Source organism: Lissotriton vulgaris, chromosome 5 (assembly GCF_964263255.1).
Source record: "Lissotriton vulgaris chromosome 5, aLisVul1.2, whole genome shotgun sequence".
Taxonomy (NCBI): domain Eukaryota; kingdom Metazoa; phylum Chordata; class Amphibia; order Caudata; family Salamandridae; genus Lissotriton; species Lissotriton vulgaris.
This window is the reverse complement of record NC_141693.1, coordinates 1,491,341,318-1,491,367,222: the sequence shown is the minus strand read 5'-3', so window position 1 is coordinate 1,491,367,222 and position 25,905 is coordinate 1,491,341,318. Positions and strand designations below refer to the sequence as shown.

General features: G+C 46.7%; 1 protein-coding gene across 7 annotated transcripts in view; it reads right to left on the bottom strand.

Moving 5' to 3' along the window:
• Window positions 1-25,905, bottom strand: part of LOC147712816 (zinc finger CCCH domain-containing protein 11A-like) — a 507,151-nt gene that overhangs the window by 33,889 nt on the left and 447,357 nt on the right. For 4 of the 7 annotated variants that reach the window (XM_086923487.1, XM_086923491.1, XM_086923492.1 and 1 more), the window contains one exon: window positions 10,679-10,758. In XM_086923487.1, coding sequence (XP_086779613.1) covers window positions 10,679-10,758 — 80 coding nt within the window. The remainder of the gene's footprint in view (window positions 1-10,678; window positions 10,759-25,905) is intronic. The other 3 variants (XM_086923489.1, XM_086923493.1, XM_086923490.1) reach the window with 1 other exon arrangement.

The following is a 25,905-nucleotide window of genomic DNA, read 5'->3' as shown; positions in this document are numbered from 1 at the left end:
ACACTTGGGTTCACGGTGACGGACGCATCCCCCACGTTCGTATGGAAAGTGTATTTGCCGACCCACATTCGCTCACGGCTACTGTCTTTGGTCCAATGGACCGTAGGACTGGGATCTTGGACTCCATCACGGCCACAAACCATGCGTGGCATATTCTTCAGCAGCTCCGGGGTGGGGCGCTGCTCTACTCGCCTAGCATGCCGGTGGAATGGGCTCAGTCGTTATCCCCCATGGAAGGGAAAGGTGTGGTGCAAGCCCTGCGCAAGCTCAACATTAAGCTAGCGGGGACCTATTCCAGGACGAGAAGGTTAAAACCTCGGATCAGGTCGCGGTGAATGGCGGCGGACGTCTCTTTACTTTTGCTATTCCAGGTCCATAGAGTTCGCATCTCCCTGTTGGGACTACTGGGAGACGATCTGGCGGAACCGCCGGAAGTCCCCGAACTTACATATATTATTAAGACTGAGATGCCCCGCAAATTACTGACCAACTTATATAAAATTGCGATGTCACACAGGGAGCAACAGTTTACTACAGCTCGTCTGGCCTGGCAAAGAGACCTGCAGGTTCCCATAGACTATGCCATGTGGCGCTATTGCTGCTTTAACACTGAGCATATTTCTTTAAATGGTAAGCAGGCTGATTCCCTTCAAATTTCTCAACAGAGTATACTACACCCCAGAATGGCTGCATAGGTATGGTGTTCGCGACTCGGCAGAGTGTGAAAGGTGCCGTGCGTCACAGGCGAATTTTCTCCATTTAGCGTGGCTGTGCCAGCATGCTGGGTTTCCATCTTTGCTGAGGTTAGCAAGAGAGTGGAGGTTGATTTGGTCCCCGACTGGCGATGTTAGGACATTCTAGGAAACTGCCTGTTGCTGTCCGCAGATTAGTGGATATGGGGATGCTTATGGCCAGGCGGGTGGTCGCACTTTGCTGGATGAGGGGCCCGGTGCCCACGCCCAGGCGCTGTATTGCTGTACGCAGTCGGAGCACTACAGTGAGCTGCTCCCCCCCTCGAGCCACCCGAAAAACTTTTGGGGCCTTTACCAGACATATATCAGCGATGCGGCCGACATTAACGCTCCCGTAGAGATCTGCGGGGAATTGACTGGATCTCCTGTCTCCTCAGGGAACCCAGCGCTACCGAGTGCTGGGGACTTGTGGGGTCTACTGCAACCACCCCAATAACGGAGCCGTGGGATTGAGGGAAGCGGGGTGTGTGCCACGCATGGGGGGAGGGGGGACTGTCATGGGCAGATTGTATTTCCTTTGATGTACAAATCGCCTTTTGTTATGGATTTGCCGCCGCCTGCCCTGAATTGGGTTGTTCGCCTCAAGGCTGTGTCGAGATCTGGGTAGAATATTGATAACTGTGGATTTGACTTGGTGCGCAGTGTGTGTTCGTTTGGGGGGTGGGGATTAATCGATTGTCATGCTTTTTGTTTGCGAAAAAACAATAAACAATATTTTAAAAAAAACCCTCTCACATACATCAGTATCTAGGGGCTACAATAAATAAGTCTACAGCTCTAGCCCAGTCCAGGAAGGATACAGAGCATTCAAGCCATAGTCACAGTCTTTCAACAGCAACAAGCTCTGCAAGCCAGATTGTTCATGAGACTAATAGGCTTGATGGCATCTTGCATCTTCATAGTACCACATGCAAGACTGCAGATGCGTCCGTTACTGGAATGCCTAGCACAGCAGTGGAACCAGGCTCAAGGTCAACTAACAGACCTGGTGTTGGTAGACAGCCGCACACATCGCTCTCTGCAGTGGTGGAACAACAAAAACTTGACAAAAGGGCGAACGTTCCTCGAACCTGTTCCACAACTAGTGCTCACAGCAGACTCATCCCTCACAGGATGGGGAGCCCATCTCCTACATCATACAACTCAAGGACAATGGAACAGTCAACAAAAATTGTTGCATATCAACCATCTAGAGCTGCTAGCAACATTCTTAGCACTCAAAACATTCCAAGTACAAGTACAAAACAAAGCTGTCTTGATCCGGACGGATAACATGACAGCCATGTATTATATACAAAAACAGGGGGGAGGGGACACTCTCTACAACTGTCCCAGCTCGCACAGAACATTTGGAGATGGGCCATTCCACAAAATATATATCTGTTGGCAGAGCACCTTCCAGGAGTTCACAATCAGATAGCAGATCTGTTGAGTCGACAGACACAACAAATTCACAAATGTAAACTACATCCGCAGGTTCTTCAACCATTCTTTCAGAAGTGGGGTCATCCAGATATAGATCTGTTCGCCACACACGAAAACGCAAAATGCCCCACCTTCACCGCCAGGTTTCCACACCCGCTGTCCAAGGGCAATGCAATATGGATGAACTGGTCAGGCAGATTTGCGTACGCTTTTCCGCCACTACCACTAATACCATTAGTAGTGCGCAAGCTCAGACAACAGTCTCTCACATTAATCTTAGTAGCTCCCACATGGGCACACCAACCGTGGTTCACCACACTGCTAGAGCTATCTCTAGTTCCACACCAAAAGCTACGACTGACTCCATCCCTGCTCAGGCAGAACCATGGAGACATCCGACATCCAGACCCAAATCAACTGAATTTGGCGATCTGGCTCCTGAGGTCTTAGAGTTTAGTTATCTTAACCTACCACCAGACTGAATGAACATTATTAAGGAGGCCAGGAGACCTACTACGAGAGCTTGTTATGCTGTTAAATGGAAGAGATTTGCCATTTATTGCACCAATAACCAAATTGACCCCCTAGATGCTTCCATCCAGAATATCATTTGTTACATTTTACATTTACAAAGGTTTAACTTGGCATATACATCCATACGCCTGCACCTTGCAGCAATTGCAGCACATTTACAAAACAGACAGCATCTGTCTCTTTTCAGAGGACCTGCAATTAAATCTTTTATGGAAGCATTAAAAAGAATCGTACCACCCAGGTTGCCGCCTTCTCCAATATGGAACCTAAACGTTGTTCTTACAAGCCTAATGGGACCCCCTTTTGAGCCTTTACATAAATGTGAACTGCAATTACTATCGTGGAAAACAGCTTTCCTTATTGCTATCGCTTCTCTTAGGAGAGTAAGTGAGATACAAGCTGTCACAATACCAGAACGTTTTTTACAACTACACCGTAATAAAGTGGTTCTAAGAACTAATCCAAAATTCCTTCCAAAAGTCATTAGTCAAACAGTGACTTCCTTCTCCTGCCCCATGAACATTTAACACCTGTTGGGGGACGATTACATGATTTCCTACCCACATGGCAATCAAAAACATTAGACCAGTGGGTGTTGGACATTAACCAACATGGTTACTGTCTGAATCTCATTACCACACCTCCAAACATTCCACCTCACACTCACACAGGCTCTTAGGAACACTAATTACAACTCAAACAGGAAGTTCAAGCTCTCTTGCTCAAAGGAGTTATAAAACCCATCCCTCTACAACATCAAGGAACAGGTGTATACTCCATGTACTTCCTAATCCTCAAAAAGGATGTATCTTTACAGCGAATCTTAGATCTACGGCCCTTAAATCATTACATCCTGTCCGAGCATTTCCATATGGTCACTCTCCAAAAAGTAATCTCACTTCTCCAGCAAGGCAACTTTCTGTCAGTCCGTAGCTTAAAGGACGGCTATTTTCACATTCTTATACACCCAGCACATCACAAGTACCTCAGATTTGTGACAGCAGGCAAAAATTACCAATTCAGAGCCCTCCCCTTCGGCGTGACCCCTGCACCTAGAGTATGGTAGCAGCGACACATGGTGCAAAAGATTGCAACACGGGACGGGGAGCGGGTCACCGACGACGGCGACATAGCAAAGGCCTTTAGCGACTTTTATATTCCCCGACGCCGAACGCCGCCACTGCGACATCGAACGTTCAGTCCTCAACGATGAGCGTCGACTCCTTTTCGACGTCGTCCACTTCCTCGAGGTCCTCGACGTCGAGGATCCCCTCGACGCCGACCGTCTTCTCGACTGCGACCGGCGGTATCGCCTCGACGGCGAGCGCCGACGCCTGCCGCTCTTTCTTCGACGTCAATGGCTCGACGCTGACGTCGACGAAGAATCCGTCAACGGTGATCTCGAAGGCGGCCTACCCAGGCCCTTCGACGTCGATCCTTCACGCCGTCTCGACCCGGAGCCCCGGGGAGATGGGGAACACACCGTCGTCATCCCTCTCGACGTCGTCGCCGATACAATCGACGTCGATGGAGACCGGGACCTTTTGCTGGGCTTCCTGCCTCTGGGGAGCCCCCCAGAGGTCTCAGCAGGGGCAGAGGGAGCCTTCCCAGCATGCCCAGACCCACCTGCAGCCTGCAGTTGTCTCTCCTCTAGGCCTTGAAGCCTGCTTTTCAGCCTTTCCCTCAGGGTCCTTGCTGAAAAGGTCTGGCAGATGTCACATTCTTCAGGGGCATGTGCAGCAGGGAGACAGAGGATGCAGACGTCGTGTGGATCAGACTTGGACTTCTTCCTTCCACGTTCTGGGCACTTGTCGAAGAGAGCAGGCATTTTAGAGCCCTAAAAAGCCTGAACAAATACACAGAAGTGAAGAAAAACACAAAGCACACAAAATGAAACACTTTTAAACACCAAAAGTGCACAAAATTCCAATAAACCCTTGAAAAAGGAAGAGCTCAATGCTCCAGGGTCCTGTTAGCAGGAGCCGGAAAAAAGAACTGAAAGTAAAAGGGACCTGCAGTTGGCTTGGTACCAAAGGTCGACTCGGCACCGAAGTGAACGATGGTGATGGTTCGGCTGGCGTTCCGGCACTGAGCTAGAGGGTGGGATGTTCAAGTCAGTCTTTCGGGGATGGCCTTGGCCAGAAGGCAGTGGTTGTCTGAGTGCCTTTTGTTCGGTAGGAACCAATCAATCAATCAATCAATCATGGCATTTGTAAAGCGGGAGGGTCTCAAGGCGCTGGGGGAGAGGGGTATGTTACTGCTCGAACAGCCAGGTCTTGAGATGCTTCCTGAAGGAGAGATGGTCTTGGGTTCGCCGAAGGTGGGTGGGGACGGAGTTCCAAGTCTTGGCTGCCAGGTAGGAGAAGGATCTTCCTCCGGCGGTGGCTATGCGGATGCGTGGTACAGTGGCGAGTGCGTGTCTGGTCGATCGTAGCTGGCGGGTGGGCGTGTAGAAGGTCATGCGGTCGTTGAGGTACTTGGGGCCCAGGTCGTGGAGAGCCTTGTGTGCGTGGGTGAGGAGTCTGAACGTGATTCTCTTGCTGACGGGGAGCCAGTGCAGGTCTCTCAGGTGTCTGGTGAAATGGCTGTGTCGGGGGATGTCTAGGATGAGTCGTGCGGAGGCGTTCTGGATGCGTTGGAGTCTTTTTTGAAGTTTGGTTGTGGTTCCGGCGTAGAGGGTGTTCCCGTAGTCCAGTCGGCTGGTGACGAGTGCCTGGGTGACGGTCTTCCTGGTTTCAGTGGGGATCCATCTAAAGATCTTGCAGAGCATGCGCAGGTTGTTGAAGCACGAAGATGAGACGGCGTTGACTTGTCTGGTCATTGACAGGGAGGAGTCCAGGATGAAGCCCAAGTTGCGTGCGTGGTCCGTTGGTTTGGGGGCGGTGCCCAGGGCCGGGGGCCACCCGGAGTCGTCCCAGGCGGAGGGTGATGATCCCAGGATGAGGACTTCCGTCTTGTCTGAGTTCAGTTTAAGGCGGCTGTTCCTCATCCAGTTGGCGACGTCTTTCATCCCTTCGTGTAGGTTGGCTCTGGCGGTGGTGGGGTCGTTGGTGAGGGAAGAGGATCAGCTGGGTGTCGTCGGCGTAGGAGATGATGTTGAGGTTGTGTTGGCGTGCGATGGCTGCGAGGGGGCTCATGTAGACGTTGAAGAGGGTTGGACTGAGTGAAGATCCTTATGGTACGCCGCAGATGACTTCGGTGGCCTCGGATCTGAACGGAGGGAGGCAGACTCTCTGGGTTCTTCCGGTGAGTAACGAGATGATCCACTCCAGCGCTTTCTCTCGGATTCCGATGTTGCTGAGGCGCTTCACTAGGGTGCAGTGGCAGACTGTGTCGAACGCCGCAGAGAGGTCCAGGAGGATGAGGGCCGCTGTTTCCCCGTTGTCGATCACGGTTCTGATGTCGTCGGTGGCTGCGATTAGGGCGGTCTCGGTGCTGTGGTTGGCCCGAAACCCGGACTGCGAGGGGTCGAGGGATCCGTTCGTCTCGAGGAAGGCGGCAAGCTGTTTGTTGACGGTCTTCTCGATGATTTTGGCCGATAAAGGAAGGAGCGAGATCGGACGGTAGTTCTTGAGGTCGGTGGAGTCCGCCGTTGGTTTCTTCAGGAGGGCGGTCAGCTCGGCATGCTTCCAGCTCTCCGGGAAGGTGGCGGTGTGGAAGGAGGAGTTGATGATGTCTCAGAGATGGGGTGCGATGATGGCATCGGCTTTGTTGAAGACGTGGTGTGGGCATGGGTCGGTTGGTGATCCGGAGTGGATGGAGTTCATCGTGCGGGTGGTGTCTTCGGTGCTGATCGGGGTCCAGTTGCAGAGGGTGGTGGTGGCGGGAGTTGGTTCGGTGGTAGGGTGCGTGGTCTGTGCGTCGAAGCTGTTGTGTATGTCCGCGATCTTGCGGTGGAAGAACGAGGCGAGTGAGTTGCAGAGGTCTTGCGAGGGAGTGATGTCATTGTTTCTGGCGCTGGGGAGCCAAATGTCTCTTAGGTTGTTCAAGATGAGGCAATATGGGCTACCGTGCTCACTAACTGTTGAGCTGATGAAATGTCCTACATCTCAATTTCAACCTCTGGGTCAGAGACAGAACTGCCCTCAACGGAGAACGCCTCTTCCTCCCCCACAGATGGTCCAGGGAGTTCCTCGTTCTCTTCCTTGACATCTTGATGTCCGAAGATGTCGGGAGTATCTTCGACACTGTTTTGCTGCCTCTCACGTTGACATGCCCACAGTTTGAAAGTCTTTTTGGAGCAGAAAGATAAGACAGGCCTCGCAACCCTCCTCCTTATGTTCCGGTGATGAACACAGGTTACATTCCGGATGAAGGTCGGTCCAGGGGGATTTTGCGAGGCAGTACAGGCAGAAACTGAAAGGCATCCGTTCCAGATTTAAGGGGGAGGCCCTTGAGGGCCACAGTGGAAGGACGTTGATTCGACAAGTGATAACGTTTTCTATTTTTCGATAAGCAAGATGGAATACACGATCGAAAACCATACTGGCGAGGGTGTGCACAAACTAAACAGAGCACTGTAACGGTCTTGACCCGAAGCGCAGGCACACAAGTGCGAATCAGACGGTGGAAAGAAAACAAACAATGCTATGCCCATGCGCATTATTACCAAGAGGACTCACCAACTCATGACTCCAAAGACTTCTTTGAAGAAAAACAACTTGCACATATCTGGACATAACACTAGATGGTAGGAATATACAAAGCATGTGTATCTACAGTCACACATGCCTCGAACATCTGTTCATTTTCTAAATTGGTCTTGAGTTTCTTCTTGAGTGCATGTCTCATTTATTGACTTCGGGTGTACAATAAATGCTTAACACTGCCCTTTTATAAGCCTAAACTGCTTGCCCACCCAACCACAAAGGAGAGTGTTTGCGATCATTATTTTAAAGGAAAAAAGGGTAATCTTGACTTTCTACATAGTGTACCTTTTTTTGGTACACTACATAAAAAGCCAGTTTCCTACATCGTCCACTCTCCTTCCAGAGCCAAAAGGAACCAAGCCATGGACATCATCTTGATCGCATATGAAAACAATTCAGAAGCCAGAGTTCTAGGAGTGGGCGAAACCGCTGTCCTCCTTCACAACCAGGAAGAACAGAGATTAGGACCACTGCTCAATTTCCAGCCGTGGTAACAACTCCACAACTTGTTGCTGTAGGAGGACTGCCATCTCCTGCAACAATATCCACTAGTGGTTCTCTGACTTAAGGGTCTGCAGGGGGAAGAAATGGGTGCAGACTGACTGTTGAAAGGTAGGTGTACACGCTACAATTGGACAAACCATTCAGGATTGTAGAAAGTAGGATACCCGTCCGTCCACTGATAGCATATGTTTCTTCTAGGACTAATTAAAATGACTTCCCTGGTACTGCTGGGGAAAAACTGGAGGATGAAAGCTGGTTTTGGCAGCTTCTACCTCTGCCCTTGAATTGTTGCGCAAAGACATTTGGTGATGCTGGGTTGACTGTGTGCACTGGCATTGCCTACTTCGGAAGTGTTGTGGACCACTGGTACTTCACTTGGGCTAGCTGAACTTTTTCAGAAAGTGGGGTTGGTAACTTCCCACCCTGACATAGCCCCTCTTCCTGACATAGCGGCATGCCAAGCCCTGAACATTATCATGGGGCCTGACGGCATTCTAGAGGGGTCTACAGCCCGCTGGAACACCTCCAACCATTGCTTTAAGGAACACAAGTGGGTCGGCTCCTGGCGCCGGAAACTGAGTGTAGACCAGCCCCAATATTGCGAAGGAAACTGATAGTGGCAACTAAAGAGGTGAGTTTTCCTGTGGAGGCACGCTCTTAACTAGCACATGAGTGGAAGGTACCAGTGGAAAAGGTCGAGGTGGGGACCTGCCTTTTGACCGTAGTCAGGCACTGGAAGAATTGGAATGTCTCTTGAACTTCTCATTTATGCTTCTTCCCCTTCTCCCATGACTTCGACGAGAGCAAGGAACAGGAAGCAGACTCTGATCTGGATTGGCACCTACTAAGATGGTCATATTTGGTACGGGTCATAAAAAGTTTGTCCACCCTCTCCTTAATCACCTTCAGATTCCCTCACGTTTCCCACAAAGAGGCAGGCCACGCCCTGCACAATTTCATGGGCCCCGACAGCATTCTCAAGGGGCCTATGGCACATTCAAAGGGTCTACCGCTCACTGGAACACTGCCACCATTGCTTTGTGGAACACAAGGGGGTCGGCTCCTGACGCTGGAAACTTGGTGCCCTTTCCAGTATTGCAAAGGGCACCAATGGTAGCAATGGCAGAGGTTGAGTTTTCCTGCAGAGGCATGCTTTTCACTAGCTCAGGCACACAAGAAGAAGTCAGTGGAAAAGGTCGAGGGTGAGACCTGCCTTTTGACCGTAACAACCCATTGAAAGAACTGGAATGTCTCTTGAGCTTCTAAATTATGATTCTTCCGCCTCTCCCAGGAGTACTTTGATGAGAATGATGAATGGCAAGTGAACTTGTATCTGGATCTTGGCCGGCACCTACTAAAATGATCATATTTGGCCTGGACATAAAAATATTGGCCCCTCCCTTTTCTTAATCACCTTCAAATGTATGCAATGACCAGTCACATGACGCAGACTTGTCCCTAAAACCCAGACACCACAGACAGTGTTATGTCAGTCAATGAAGGACAGATGACCCTCAGACATACCACAGGGTTTAAACTAAGTCTGGGCTGTGCACTCCCCTTGTGGGGTTTTCCGCACTCTGCGGAGTTCCAAAAAACTCAGCTTCGTGTAGCAGAGTTTTTTACTTGCTCGCGTTAGTCAACGTGCCGAGCGCACGCAAAGAAAATCCACCTCCTTGCGAGAATCTTCCTCATACGCGATCGTCAACATCAAGTTGGCGAGCGCGAAAAATCAACATCCCAGCGAGATCTGAATGCGGTCGGTGAGATTTCTCATTGCGAGCGGTCGCGTATGCTTGCGACCTCTCGCATTGAGAAACCGTCTGTTTGTGTTGATAAAGCGGTCGCTCGAGTAAAAATCTACTCTAGCGGCATAAAGGAAGCAGCACCCGCTTGCGCTGTGCATGGTGTCGTTCGCGATGAGTGCACAGTGCAGACAAGCAGCTGACCCTAAAAATCATAACAAACAGAATTTATCTAATGCACTCCGCTGTTCGCGGAGCTCCGCATAGCACAGAACTCCACGAACACTGCACAGGCTTAGTTTAAACTCTGACTTCTTTGGTGGTGAAATATCCCCAATGCATTGCTTGAGGAAATAATTTAGTAGGGCAAATATTCACATCAAAGGAAGATAAAAGCTCTGACCAGCGGCAAAGGGGACAAAAAAAACCATAACTAACAAGAGAGCACCAGAGTGGGCTCTCTATGGCTTCAGTGATATCACTGCGGCTCCATTTTCGGGGCTAAAACGGAGCTGGCATTCCCTTTTGGTGCAGGAGAGCTATGTCAGACCTTTCAATGTCCAGTTTGACACCTGGGACATTCAGGAAGTGAGGCATCTCTAGATAGAAAGCCCTCTTTGATGGATCTACACAACTGCTTCAAACTGAACCTGTTGTCTGAATCTCTTTTAGAGTCAGATGCATTGCATATTCCTCCATCTATGAGTCAAGAGTCGTAAAGTACTATTTGTTCTTCTTTCCTCTTTCTCTGTCCCACTCCCCCCTCCTTGGAGAAGACTGATGAAACGAGAACCCTTCAAGAGTAAATTATTAAAACGCCCCTTTGTGTGGCCATGCCGTCAGATTATTATTTTTTCTATTTGCGATTGTGTATGACAGTAAATATCTGTACTGTATTCCTTTTACATATCAATGTTGCTTTTACTTTAAATACCCTCAGACTGAGGAAATGCCAGATGGTGATGCAGTTTTTTGTACTTAGAGGTGATTTGGTATATTATTTGAAGTCAATGGCTTTCTATTGTCCGGACTCAGAAAGGAACTCCCATAATCCATGTTCTTGCCTCACCTGTCATCGGAGGCTCCCGAACCTGCAGCAGTCGTCTTTTCTTGCTCGGTCACAGAATCAGCATTATCAGCAACTGCCTGCTGAGAGAGACATGTGTTAAAGAATGACACATTTGGTCAGAAAACAATAACTTGAAAAACAGGAAGATTCACTAAACCCGTCCCTCTATTCACATACTTTCCTCACAAGTCTCGCATGAAGCAATGCAATATAATCGCGATATATAGGCAGAATCTCCTTTAATACAGAACAGTGTGCTCCATACTTCTAAAGCAGCAGCAACGTCAAGCTTCAATATCCAAGAGTAACATTTAATGGCTCAAGTGCGACACCTTCAGCCAATATTGGCATTTAGTCAATATTACGCTTCAGGATGGAACCAGTAGGGCCTTAACTGCATGGAAACAATTTTAACTACCAGTTCCCGAATGCAAAACATGACTGGCTAAAGATTCATTACTGTCTAAACTGAGCAATAGCTACTTGTTGGTTAGTATATTCTAACCCAACACTTTGATTTGTTTTGTATTGGAATTTCGTGTCTTTAATTGGATAATTCTACAAGAATTAAGCTTAGTATTTATCACCATCTCTTCCCAGAGCGTCCAGGCTGTGTGCAAGGGATTCATCTGCAGAGAAATGTACTGGGAAGTCATGTGTAGACTGCAGATGATCAATATTTTGTCTCTCCAACAAAAGGAGTGTAAAGCTTTTATGTATCATTTTAACTTTCCAGGCAATAGAGGTATCTTTATCAAACCCCAAAAAGCATGCATGAAATCTAAACTAGTATGCAAACCCTTTTTCACTAAAATGGGTCCTAATGCTGGTCGTCGGCATGTAACCTTCTTTTTACAGGTACCACAGGGCCTAAATAGGCCTTTTTTAGGAGTGTCTGACATGTAGATAGATAAGACTTCACTCAGACAAAGATATTCCAGAGGAAAAATCACTTGAATCTAAGAAACAAGGAAAACCTGAGCAGAGCTCAGTGGAGACTCCCTTAGCACGACGTGCGGATGAAAATCTGAAGGACTAGAGTTCATTCTAGGAGAGTTCCAGAGGGTAGTGATAGCTGATTGGCTGTTCTCTAAGAGTTTGGTCCTTATTACAAAAGGACCTGGATATGTTAATAATGTGAGGCCTAAGGCCTATTACTCTTTATGTCTAATGGGACATTACTTTACTTATGTACCCGGGACTCCCATCCAGACGACGGGGAATGATTCAGGCATGTGAATCTATGAAAGATACCCTAATACTGGATAAACTATCCTACCACTAGTGTCCAGGCGGAGAGGCTGCTTTCAGCTGCCACCACCAGACATGTTTCTGGACCCCTGGGTCGAGAGACTGCTGCTCTCTGGGGCCTGAAACAATGCATATACCGAGACGAGGTGCCAAGCCTCCTCCCCCAGGATGGGCAGGGTTCACGAAGGGGAAGCTTCAAAGGCTTGCTGCCTTTGTGAGCTTCCCCAGGCCACTTGCTGCTTTCAGCAACTGGTTCCTACTGGTTTTGATGCCCACTTTGGGCGGGAGAACTGGCGGGAAAAACAAGTGAGGAGAGGTGTGCACACCTCTGCCAACTCAACCCCTCAGGTGGGGGAGGCAAGGTGAAGCACAACTCTCAGTTGCCGCCATCTTGCAGATGTGGGGACTCTGCCAACCAGGGACAAGCTCATGCCGTCCCTCCCATTGGAGGTTGGCATAATAGGTGGTGTACCCATCCCAGGGAAGGGACCCATTGGTCCCTACATTTTACCTACCTGTTACGACCCTAAATCTAGTATTTAGGGGCACCCCTGAACCTTGCTTCCTCAGACCAGAACCAACTACAAGAAAATAAGGAGGACTGAACAGCCGTGCCGAAGCCAACAAGAGGAAGACGCCCACTGACTTGGCCCCAGCCCTACCGGCCTGTCTCCACCTCAAACCTGCTCGTGCGAAATCCCAGTGTGTTGTGCAGCCAGCAACTTCAAAAACCCTGGATGACCTGCTTGGCTTCAACCACAAAGACAGTGTCTCCCGTGAACACCGGATTTGTTCATCTGCAACCTCTAGCCGGACACCACAAATCCACACCACTCTGCACCTGCCGTCCACGGCACGAGCGGGCAAACTCCAGGAGGATCCGATAGTACCTAACCAACCCCCAACTTACCTCTCGAAGTGATGGTCGCACCCAGACCTTCGTCCCCAAGCCTGCAGTGTCTTTACAAACTGGAGTTTCCCCATTGCAAACAGGGTGCCTGACGTCGAAACAGCACCCTGCACCCAGCCTCCCTAGTGCTACTTTGTTTCCCCATTTGTCCTGAGCTAAAGTCTAGGAGCTTTGCTCCCACAACCAAGTTGCCTGCTCGTCAGCAGCCACCAACCGGAGGCCCCCTATTCCCCATTGGATAACATTGGGCCTCAGCACTCTGCATCCGGCCGCCCTAGTGCCGCTGAGGGTGTAATAAGAGTGCATCCTTGACCCTGGGGGACCCTTGATTCTACTCCCAGAACCTCAACTCCTACTACCAAATACTTACCTCAAAACCGATAACACTATTTTCCTTCATAGGATAACATTGACTGTTTTTTAGGTCGAGCAGACCTACCCTCAATGCGTGAGCATTGAAGGTGTCTGCTTCAGACCTATTGTGGCCCGTATGGGCCTGTACCTAGGAATGTGGACAGTTACCAGACACGCGCTTTGAGGCTGTCAGATTTCACCTCGGGAGCGCGCTGCTTGCCGTGTGTGGAGTCTTCATGTCAGTTTCACTTTTCATTACTTTCGTTTTTGCCTAGCCTGGCTCTCAATGAAGAACGCTTGCTGCAAATAAATGTTGTTTTATTTTATTTAATAACATGCTTGTGTTTAGCTTTATTTTTAATGCGCAATATTAATGCCGGCAATGTGATAACAGTTCAGCATGTGACTATTTAATATGCTATCTTTAACTGGTAATAAAATGCATAAGTTTTTAAAGTCGGCGTGTTGTTTTTGTCTAGGCTGGCTTTTAATGAAGAATGCTTGCTGTTAATAAATGTGGCTTCTTTTATTTAACGACATGCTTCAAATGGTAAAATTTGCATGTTAAACAGTAAATTAACTTGCAATACTTTTGGTCTAGGCTGGCTGTCAATGAAAAACGCTTGCTGGGAATAAATGTGGCTTCTTTTATTTAACAACATGCTTGAAACGGTAAAGTTTGCATGTTAAACAGTAAATTACCTTGCCGTCGTTTTGTCTGCGTTTGTAAAGTAGGCCCCATGCAAATGTGGAGATTTTGCCAAGCAAATGTGGAGATCTTTTTCGAGTAATACTGGTGCTGTGTTACAAGGTGTGCTTTTGAATCACTGTCCTCGCCGCCGTGTTGTCTGCAATACATTTCCCAGTAACTAGGTAGATTTTGAAGAAACGAAACTCCTATTTTAAAGCTTCCCCTTAACTTTTTTTTTGTATTAACGTTTAACCTAGACGTCGTGTTGTTTTTGTCTAGGCTGGCTTTCAATGAAGAACGCTTGCTGGGAATAAATGTGGCTTCTTTTATTTAATGACATGCTTGAAATGGTAAAGTTTGCATGTTAAACAGTAAATTAACTTGCTGCGTGTTGTCTGTGTTTGTAAAGTAGGCGCCATGCAAATGTGGAGATCTTGCCATGCCGAGTGCATATTTTCATATTATCACTAATAAAAGTTTAGACGTCGTGTTGTTTTTGTCTAGGCTGGCTGTCAATGAAAAACGCTTGCTGGGAATAAATGTGGCTTCTTTTATTTAACAACATGCTTGAAATGGTAAAGTTTGCATGTTAAACAGTAAATTACCTTGCCGTCGTTTTGTCTGCGTTTGTAAAGTAGGCCCCATGCAAATGTGGAGATTTTGCCAAGCAAATGTGGAGATCTTTTTCGAGTAATACTGGTGCTGTGTTACAAGGTGTGCTTTTGAATCACTGTCCTCGCCGCCGTGTTGTCTGCAATACATTTCCCAGTAACTGGGTAGATTTTGAAGAAACGAAACTCCTATTTTAAAGCTTCCCCTTAACTTTTTTTTTGTATTAACGTTTAACCTAGACGTCGTGTTGTTTTTGTCAAGGCTGGCTTTCAATGAAGAACGCTTGCTGGGAATAAATGTGGCTTCTTTTATTTAATGACATGCTTGAAATGGTAAAGTTTGCATGTTAAACAGTAAATTAACTTGCTGCGTGTTGTCTGTCAATGAAAAACGCTTGCTGGGAATAAATGTGGCTTCTTTTATTTGACGACATGCTTGAAATGGTAAAGTTTGCATGTTAAACAGTAAATTACCTTGCCGGCGTGTTGTCTGCGTTTGTAAAGTAGGCCCCATGCAAATGGGGAGATTTTGCCATGCAAATGTGGAGATCTATTGTATAGCTAACCTTTAACCTTTGCTTTCCATTGACGTTTAGCAGACAAGTCCTTTTCACACTTGTAGCTATTTTCACACTAACCCTATGTGTTTCTTCTCTCTGCGCATCTTGCATTTTATTGCCCTAAACGTTCCTATCTGATGGTAAACAAAAGGTACTTAAACATCAAGCTTGTCTCCATGTTAAACACATGCTACTTGCCGTCTTCCAGAACAAGCTTTTGCCTCGTACTTTACAGTTCTTAGGGATTTTTCAGCTGCATTTGGACGTTCGCGTTTTGGGATTTTTCAATTGCAATAGGTAAGCTTATTTATATATTTTTACATTAACTTCTTCCCGCTCCGCCTTTCCCCTTCCCCCCCCCCCCTTCCCCACCGGCCCCTCTCCGCTTCAAAATAACGCATTATATAGCTCTTTTTTCCTCTCGCACCGTGCTCCAGCTAACCTTGCACTTCTCCCCTTCTTTTCTTCCCTGTTGCTACCCTATTTCGTATACATCCATTACGAAACTATTACATACTATTATTTACGCATTCTCTTTACTTCCAGCTGCCACTACTTATAAACACTGTCATTTTACTACTTCTTCTTTATCACAGTTGCCACCCCCTGTGCACTACATATACATTTGCTAAATATTAACATTCTTTTATTTGCGCCTATCTCTTTATCTCTAGCTACCAGTACATAGCCTTCAATCTCTGTTATTCACTGCCATTTTACTACTCATATCTTCATAGTGTATGTGCAAAGCATTATGTAAAATAAATACTACAAAATAACATACACATTATTTTTTAATATGTTAATGTATTGCTATGTAACGTAATGCAAATTTACAAGTGTATGCATTTTAAATAATATACATGACAATGTTTACTTTTAAAACTATATAGCGCTTTTGCCCAAACATCTCTGCTGTACCTAACGTCTCCTGCTCCCTCCCCCCCCCCCTCCCTTTTCTTCACAGTTCGCATCACCGGTCCGTTACATGTACATTTACAAAGCATTAAATACTATTTTCGTTGAGCTGCTTTCCACTCCTAATTTCCACTATGGACTTATTCTATATAATACACCAACACTTTACATACAACTTTATTACTTTTGCACACAGCCTCGCATTTGGTAAAATATATGATAACTCTACAGTAGTAAACATATAACACCTTACTAGTCTATATATACTTGCAAATAATTATATCCCTTTTTTTGCACACCGCTCTTCTCCTCAAGCTACTATTCCTACCCTCCCCCCTTTCCAACACCCCTTTCGCTGCGAACTCTGTTCACTCTAAATTCCCACTTAATACTGCGCTTTTTTTACTCGCTCTCCGCTACAGCTAATCATTCCTATCCTCCCCACCCTCTCCTCATTCTTGTCGCCATGGCCTGTACACTCTATATTCATTTGCAAATATTTAAATATTATTTTTGTTGCGCCCGCTATTTACTCTCAAGTCCAATTACATGCTTTCTTCCCTGTCACGCTCTGCTGTTTTACAAATCGCTTTGCGGTGTATGTGCATTGCATTATGCAAATAAAAATACTGGAAATAACATTTAAGTATTGTTAGGTGATATAATGTATTTGTAATGCAAATATAAATACAAATGCGTTTTAAATAATATCCATGTATGTCTCCGCTTTTAACATTATTTTGCATCGTATTACTACACGCTTTTTGGCGCTTCGCTTTTGCTCTCCAGTTATTATATAAAACACCAAACTCCTCACATAGCATTAACTTACTGCTACAAAAAGCCTCACATATGCTCAAATAACATAAATCTGCAATAGTAAAAGCTCTTCTTTACTAACTGCTGTCACGCAACATTCTCTCTCTCCTACGATTCCGCTGCTAACACAATACGCTTTAGATTTGCACAAACTCACCAATTTTTCCCGAATATCTCTTTGCTTTAGCTAATCGTCCTTATTGTACTTCCATTTTCTGCCTTAAACATTTTATTGCATAGAATTAGTCCCTGCTTTTTTAACTATTCACTGTCATCCTCCAGTAATTAATAACACACCGGCTCCAAATACCACACTTATTTACTCCTACAAAAAGCCTCACATTTGCTCAAAATAATATAAGTTTGCAATAGTGAAGGCTGTTTTCTTTTACCAACTGTTACACAACACTGCCCCCTCCCCCTATCCTTATCCGCTGCCAACCCAGTTCGCTTTAAATGTACAAAACGTATCAATTCTTTCAAATTGCGCGACTTTCTGCAAAGCTCTGCGCTGCTATCTAATATTACTCGGCATACTCTCCCATTTGCTGTTAAATATTGTTTTCTAATTATGATATTTGACACACTTAATGCTACCACACTAAAAAACAGCCTCTCTCTTCACTTCACCCCGCACTTTGTTAAAGCCGTACTTCAATAAAACACCAGTTAAAGTCAAATGCGGCATAGTTACAATACAAAAAAATGCAATATTTGCCTTAAAACACAATCCCTTACAGGCAAATAGGCTGTGTTGCCTCATGCGTTACAATCAGTTTAGTAAAATAGGCCCGTATTTAATAATAAAAGTAAAGCGCCATATTAAGTCTACGTGCAATAACTTTCATATAGTAACACCTAAGTTACGCTGCTGGCAATTTGTCTTTTTTCACTCACCCTGACTTAGCTGCATTATGCACATTATGCGGCCAAACAATTGTGATATCTCCCTGCTGCCAGTCCGACCGTCTGGTGCCATTATATCAGGAATAGTGAGCACTAATTAAAGCAGCCTGCAGCTCACTCACGTAACACGGCTTGCTAACTTCCTGTCAGTTGCTGGCGGCCGGATATCATGTGACGCGGCATGCCACACATCCGGATGTTCATATATTCGATATATTGTAGCGTTGTGTAGCCTCCCAAAAAGCTGAACACGGGTGTTAACTGTTTGCTGCTGGGATTCCGGCGGTCAGCACCCACAGCAGTAAGAAAGCCACACCATAACGGCACAATGACAGGCTTCGTTATAAAATTGCATAACGTTACATTTCAATGCGATAATAAACATTATCTCACTAAAATGTGTAGGCGTCGCACGTGTTACAAAACGCTTTGCAAAACTATATGTGATGCAATATATTATGTATGTATATATAATGCAGCACAATATATATGTTAAACATCACAACTAATATTTAAAGTAATGCAATGTATATATAGAAAGCAGCTCAATATGTGTGTATACATGTGTAAAGCAAAGTTTCATCTTACCTCAGTTGATAAAATAAGCACTACTGCGTTGATTGGTAAAACCGGTGGCTATACACTATTTACGAAGGTTAGGTAGGAAACTGCAAAATCGGCGGCAGTGGCTCGCGCAGAATCAGTTTTTTAGGTGTATCTATATTACTTTGATATATTATGTTGTCAAAAAATCGAAAATAAACACGTTTTCCTATAAATGCATTTCTCTACCTACCAGCAATCAAGCAGTTGTTTTCCAGTCTCTGTCACCGTGTTCATATAGGGCAGTCGTAACTTATGTAAACTCATTAATTTTATTTTTGTTTAAATGTAAATAATTCCATGTCAAGCCGTGTGCTTCCAGCCTGCAGGCGGCTGCACCGCTCTGCGACCAGACGTTTGAAGCCCATGTTTTGGGCCAAGCAGAACACCATCACATTTAAAAACAGCCACGTGCATTGGAAATAAATAAAACAACAGAATGAGTCTTGTAACCCTAGAACTGGATGTACAGACGATTCAAGGGCTTCCAAGGGGTTTATAATCCTGCAGTGCCAGTCTAAATCTAGCTGTTATGAAGTGCAAATGCGTCATTCATGCTGAAGTAACCAGGGCCTTCCACACATTGGACACTGCGCTGCCTCACACAAACTGCGCTGCCTCACACACACACACTACGCTGCCTCACACACACACTACGCTGCCTCACACACACACTGCCCTGCCTCACACACACTGCGCTGCCTCACACACACTGCGCTGCCTCACACACACTGCGCTGCCTCACACACACTGCGCTGCCTCAGACACACTGCGCTGCCTCACACACACACACACTGCGCTGCCTCACACACACACACACACTGCGCTGCCTCACACACACACACTGCGCTGCCTCACACACACACGCACACTGCACTGCCTCACACACACACACACTGCGCTGCCTCACACACACACACACTGCGCTGCCTCACACACACACACACTGCGCTGCCTCACACACACACACACTGCGCTGCCTCACACACACACTGCGCTGCCTCACACACACACTGCGCTGCCTCACACACACACTGCGCTGCCTCACACACACACTGCGCTGCCTCACACACACACTGCGCTGCCTCACACACACACTGCGCTGCCTCACACACACACTGCGCTGCCTCACACACACACTGCGCTGCCTCACACACACACTGCGCTGCCTCACACACACTGCGCTGCCTCACACACACTGCGCTGCCTCACACACACTGCGCTGCCTCACACACACACTGCGCTGCCTTACACACACACACTGCGCTGCCTTACACACACACACTGCGCTGCCTTACACACACACTGCGCTGCCTCACACACACTGTGCTGCCTCACACACACTGCACTGCCTCACACACACTGCACTGCCTCACACACACACTGCGCTGCCCTCCCTCACACACACTGCGCTGCCCTCCCTCACACACACTGCGCTGCCCTCCCTCACACACACTGCTCTGCCTCACACACACACACTGCACTGCCTCACACACACACACTGCGCTGCCTCACACACACACACACACACACACACACACTGCGTTGCCTCACACACACACACACACACACACACACACACTGCGTTGCCTCACACACTGCGCTGTCACATAATTACCCAGCTCTCAATGCAACATACACTCCAAATACCACTCAGTGCCACATAATTATATGCTACATAGTTACACTGCACTCAATGCCATATACACTCCAAACAATACGACTCAGTGCCACAAAATTACATATTACATATTTACACTGCACTCCATGCAACATACACTCCAAATACTACTGAGTGCCACATAATTACACACCACATAATTACACTGCACTCAATGCAACATTCACTCCAAATCCCACTCAGTGCCACATAAGTACACTCTACTGAATGCAACATACACTCCCCATATTACCACTCACTGCCACGTAATTACACCCCATATAATTACTCTTCTCAATGCAACGTAAATACACTTCACATAATACCACTCAGTGCCGTATAATATGCTACATAATTACACTGCACTCAATGCAACATACACTCCAAATACCACTCAGTGCCACATAATTACTCTACTGAATACAACATACACTCCCCATATTACCACTCAGTGCCACGAATAACACCCCATATAATTACTCTTCTCAATGCAACGTAAATACACTTCACATAATACCACTCAGTGCCGTATAATTACACACCTCATACTTACACTACTCAATGCAACATAAATACACTCTATCTATCTAGCGCACTTACTCTATCTATCACCATCACTCTATCTATCTATCGCCATCACTCTATATATCTATCGCCTTCACTCTATCTATCACTTCGCCACAGTATCACTCAGCACCACCACAGCATCACTCATGGGAAATACAACATCACTAGGCGCTACCACAGCATCAATGAACACCACAGCATCACTCATTGCCACCACAATATCACTCAGCGCCACCACCGCATCAATCTGTGCAACCATTCAATAACTGGTTCAAATATGTTCTCTCAATGTTTCAAGCTTTATTACAAATGTCATAAAAAGATGTTAATATTTCACTTCTGTTCTTGGATTTGTCAAAATAAAATACAATTAACATAATCTTCACAATTTTTTTTACAAAAGTTTAAGCTATTGCTATTATAAATTACAATAACTTTTATTTAAGTATTAATTATTAAAAAATGTAAAAGCCATTGTTATTTAAAATATCAATACATCTAAGTCACATAAATACAACACATATTGCATTACAAATGCTATAGGTGTCACATTTGCAAACGTTAGAACTATTGGCATTGTAAATGACAAAGCTATTAAATTTGCTATTTTCAAAACCAACACAAAAATAAAAAATGTGTCATTTACAATACCAATAGCTCAAACTTGCCTAATGCGAGACCTATTGCATTGCAAATGCTTGTCTTAGAAAAGTTTTTAAGTGTGGATGTTGTAAACCTAAAGAAATTCTTTAAAATTGTACAGGTTAACAAATACGATTTTACTTACCTGTTTACAGGAAATGTCCTCCCAGAGTAGTATCTAGGTATCCTTCTCTGTGTAAGAAAAGTAATCTAAAAAGTAACTTACCTAGTATTTTACTGAACAGACCATTCAAGTCTATGTACTGTATTTACAAAGTATTGCATTTCTCTGCAACCATACTGCAAGTCAAAACTAAGTGAATATGCAATTACAATTCAAATGGTTTAAAAACTGCATAACGAATAGTTTCTTACCGGTCGGTGTAGTTTTGCAGCTTGGAGATCTTTCTGGATTCACTATGCTGTGCATTATTCCGCGGTCTAGTGGTTGGGTCCAGAATCGTAGTGTTTTCTTTTTTTTTTTTTTTCATAGCCCAGGTGGGCGTCGCCGTCCCACCTTTTGGTGTCCTTCAGGTGACGTCGGCATGCTTCCTGCAGAAGCTCCCACCCTTGGACGCCATCTTCGGATTCTTTTTTTCCCGTTTGTGTTCTGTTTCCGAATAGTATGGCAATGTTTCAATATTTTGTTTCACCGCTTTTTCCTTCAAAAGTCTTTTAAAGTCTTTTTCCCCGTTTTTACCACCTCTTTCTCCAGTCTCATCTTTCTGGCGGAAGTGGGTGGGTTCGCTAGTGAAGATCTTCAAGCTGCAAAACTACACCGACAGGTAAGAAACTATTCGTTTTGCAGTGTGAATCTTTCTGGATTCACTATGCTGTGCATAGACTTTGTAACAGTTTGTCATGATTGTGGCAGCTGGGTGGAAGATGAGCCTTGATTTTTGAATATGTGTTGAAGCACCTTCTGTCCTACTTGTGCTTCTTTGTTCATTTGTATGTCCACACAGTACTGTTTTGTGAACGTGCGATCCATTGTGCAATCGTCCCCTTGGTAACTGCTTTACCCATGAAACTAGCCTCGAGCAGGTCCGTGAGGTATTTTAGCACTGTTGAGTCTCTGGTCATCTTGTTGTGCAGTTATTCCTTTCTGCACCATAGTGTGAACCTCTTCCATTTGGCCACGTAGCACTTCCGCGTGCTAGGTCTTCTTGCCTCTTGAAGTACCTTCAGAGTGCTCTCAGGTAATTTAAGGTGTGTGAACTCTATGCCCTCAGAAGCCAGGCTGCCAAGCTGAGGCTTTCTGGCTCTGTATGCAACACCTTTCCGTTTTGCATGGAAAGTAGGTCTTTCCTTCTCCCAAATCTGTGTGGTGCACTCTGTGTCATCTCCATAATGTCATCTCCATAATCTGCGAGTACCAGGTCTGTCTGGCCCACTGTGGTGCCACCAGTATCAGGGTCATGTTGCTCTTCCTGCACTTGCTGAGTACCTTGTGTATCAGGGGGATCGGCGGAAAAGCGTAAGCAAATGTCTTTGACCAGCTTATCCATAGGGCATTCCCCAGTGACCCTTCCCCTGGTTGCCTGGATGCGAAGTGCTGGTATTTTGCATTCTGGCGTGTTGCAAATAGGTCTATCGATGGTGTTCCCCACCTGTCGAACAGTCTCTTTGTCTCTTGGGCATTGAGCTCCGATTCGTGTGAAGCCGATGTCTGTTTGCTGAGCAAGTCCGCTTCCACGTTGTCCTTCCCTGGCAGATGAATCGCCAGTAGATCTATTTTTAGTGGGATGGCCCATCTCTATATTTCCTGCGCTAGTTCTGACAGCGGGGCGGATTGTGTTCCTCCCTGCTTGTTTATGTAGAACATCGCTGTTGTGTTGTCTGTCTGGATCAACACTGGTTGGTTGTACAGCTTAGTCTGTAATTGATGTGTTTGACCGCATCCGCAGGTGTCCACAGACCCCTCACCCTGAGTTTTTTCATGTGTGCTCCCCATCCCTTCAGGGATGCGTCTGTGGTGATGGTCAAAGTTGGTGTAGGTGGTGTTAGCGGCTTCCCTTTTGTTATGTTTCCTTTGTTCAACCATGATATCTCCTCGTGCACTGCGTGCGTTACAACCACTAGGTCCTCCCAACAACCTGTAGCTTGTGACCATTGGTCCTATAGCCACTCCTGCAGTCGCCTCTTGTGGAGTCGTACATTTGGCACTATGTGTATGCATGAGGCCATCATGCCCATCATCTTGCTTGCCGTCCTCACGGTCAGAGCACGCCCCTTCTGGTAGAGGCGTGCCTCCTTCAACAGTGCCACCTTCTCCTGTACTGTGTTGATCTGCGCACCCAGGAACATTTTTACTTGCTCTGGGTTCATTGAGGATTTTCCCCAGTGGATGGAGAAACCCAGGGCCATCAGTGTGTCTGTCACTCGCTGTGCGTGCTATTTGCATGTCTTGTATGACCTTGCCTTTATTAGTCAATCGTCCAGGTAAGGGTATACGTGTATCCCTTCCCTCCTTAAGTGTGAAGCGACTGATGCAAGGCACTTTGTGAATACCCGTGGTGCGGATTTCAGTCCGAATGCCAGTGCCGTGAATTGATAGTGATCTGGGTTGATGACAAATCTTAGCAGATGTTTGTACCGCCTGTTCATTGGGATGTGCAGGTAGGCATCTTTGAGGTCTATGGTGACCATGAAGTCCCTGCCTTGTATCTGTGGAAGGACCTCCTGCAGGGACGTCATCTTGAATTTTTGGGTTTTTATGTATTTGTTGAAGAACCTTAGGTCCAGGATGGGTCTCATTGTTTCGTCTACCTTTGGTACCAGGAAGTACGTCGAGTACACCCCCTTGTTCCTCTCTATGGGACGTACAAGCTCAATAGCCTCCTTCTACAGGAGTTCTTGTGCCTCCCTTTGATGTAGCTCTAGTTCCTTCTTTGCTAGTGCTCTTCTTTTTGTTTTTTTGTTTGGTGGTGTTCTTTCCAACTCTATGCAGTGTCCGTACTGTATGGTGTTGAGAATCCATCTGTCTGTAGTTATTTTCTTCCACTTCTGGAAGAAAAGGTTCAGTCTTCCTCCCACCGGTGTTACGTGCTCTTGGATGTTTAGTCCGAGCCACTCCTCTTTGTTGTATCTGTGCTCCACCCGTGGAGTTTTTGAAAGGGTGTGCACTAGTAGTGTGGCAGAGTCACTTGGAGGTGGGTTGTTGTCCACTTCTTCTTTTGTTTCCACGTCCATTCCCTTTCCAGCGAAAGGACTGGCCCCTCTGTTGGTATTACCAGTTTTGTTTTTGCTGGCCTTGTTGCGTCTGGGTGTCGCCCTGGTGGAAAGTCTGGTGTGGCGTTGCCGGCTGGTTTCCCCCTCTCCAGTTTGGTCTCCGTGACTGGGTTCCGCTCTTATTTCCCCTGACTTGCAAGGCCCCCATGGATCTTGCGGTGTAGTTGTCCTTTTTCAGTTGGGTGAGCTTTTAGTCCCCTAGTGCTCCGAACAGTGTCTCACCGTTGAACGGGGTGTTCAGGATGTTGTGTTGCACCTCTGGTTTAAAACCGGATATTCTGAGCTAGGCTTTTCTCCTTTCCTTGATGCCCAGTATCATAAGTCTGCTGGCTGTGTCTGCACCATCCAGTGCTGTTTTTAGGTATGAATTTGCCACGTTCTTCTCCTCCTCTACCAGGTGCGCAGCTCTTTGCTGGTATTCGTGTGGGAGGTGTTTGACTAACTGGCCCAGTTCGTCCAGGATCTGGTATTGGTGCCTGTTCAGCGGGGCGTTGGAATTGGCCATGCGCCAGTGTGTTGCGGCATTCCTCTCGATCTTACTTCCTGTCAGGTCCATCCTTCTGCTCTCCTTGTCTGGAGGTGGTCCTGACGTTGTCGGGACATTTGCCCTTTTCCTTGCAGTTGCCGCAATGATTGAGTCGGCAGTGACCGTTCCCTGGATGTAGGGTGGGTCCTTGGGAGAGTGCTTGTACTTCTTCTCTGTCCTGGGTGTGACGGGTTTACAAGTCGCAGGCTCTTTAAAGGCCTCTATACCTTGTCCTTTGATGCTTTCGAGCATTGGCAGGTACTGGCTCCTAGTTTGTATTGGGAGCAGTATTTCCACAAGGAAATCCGCCTTCGGCTGTTCCTTCTCGAGTTTTACTCTGAACGCTGATGCTGCGTTCTTGATGACTTCATTGTAAAGTCCAATGTCGTCAGGCGGCGAGGGCCTCGCCGGATATGTGTCCACTCCCTCTTCTGGACTCTCGGCTTCGAGGTCCTGCCACTCCAGGTCCTGTGTGTCGGAGTAAGTCGAGGCCTGAAAAGTCCTCTGGTGGTCATCTTCCTCCTCCTCGTAGTAGGGGGTCTCATCTTCCCGATATTCCAGATCTTCCTGGCTTTCCGGCGGTGCTTCGACCTCAAACTCTTCTTCTTCCTCAACGAACTCGGCCACCGGTGGCTTTGGCTTCGACAGAATTGTATACGCTTTCATCCTTTCGTCGAAGTCTTTGTTTCACTGCAAGATGTTTCCATCTCTGCCTCGAGTCTTCTCTTCTTTCTTTCCATCACGGCCGCCTGTTGGGCGTCGATTGGTTGTGCCGGTCTCTTTGTCTGTCTTGATGGCGTCGAGACTGGTTTCGGTGTCGAGACAGGTTTCGGCGTCGAGACTGGTCTTGTGTCCTTTGTCGACGTCGAAGAGGTCTTCGGCGTTGAGCGTTCCTTTTCGTGGGCGTTTTTCGACGACCGTGGCTGGTCGCCGCCCTTCGGTGCCTGGAAGTCCTTCTGTGAGGATCCGCTGGCCCTG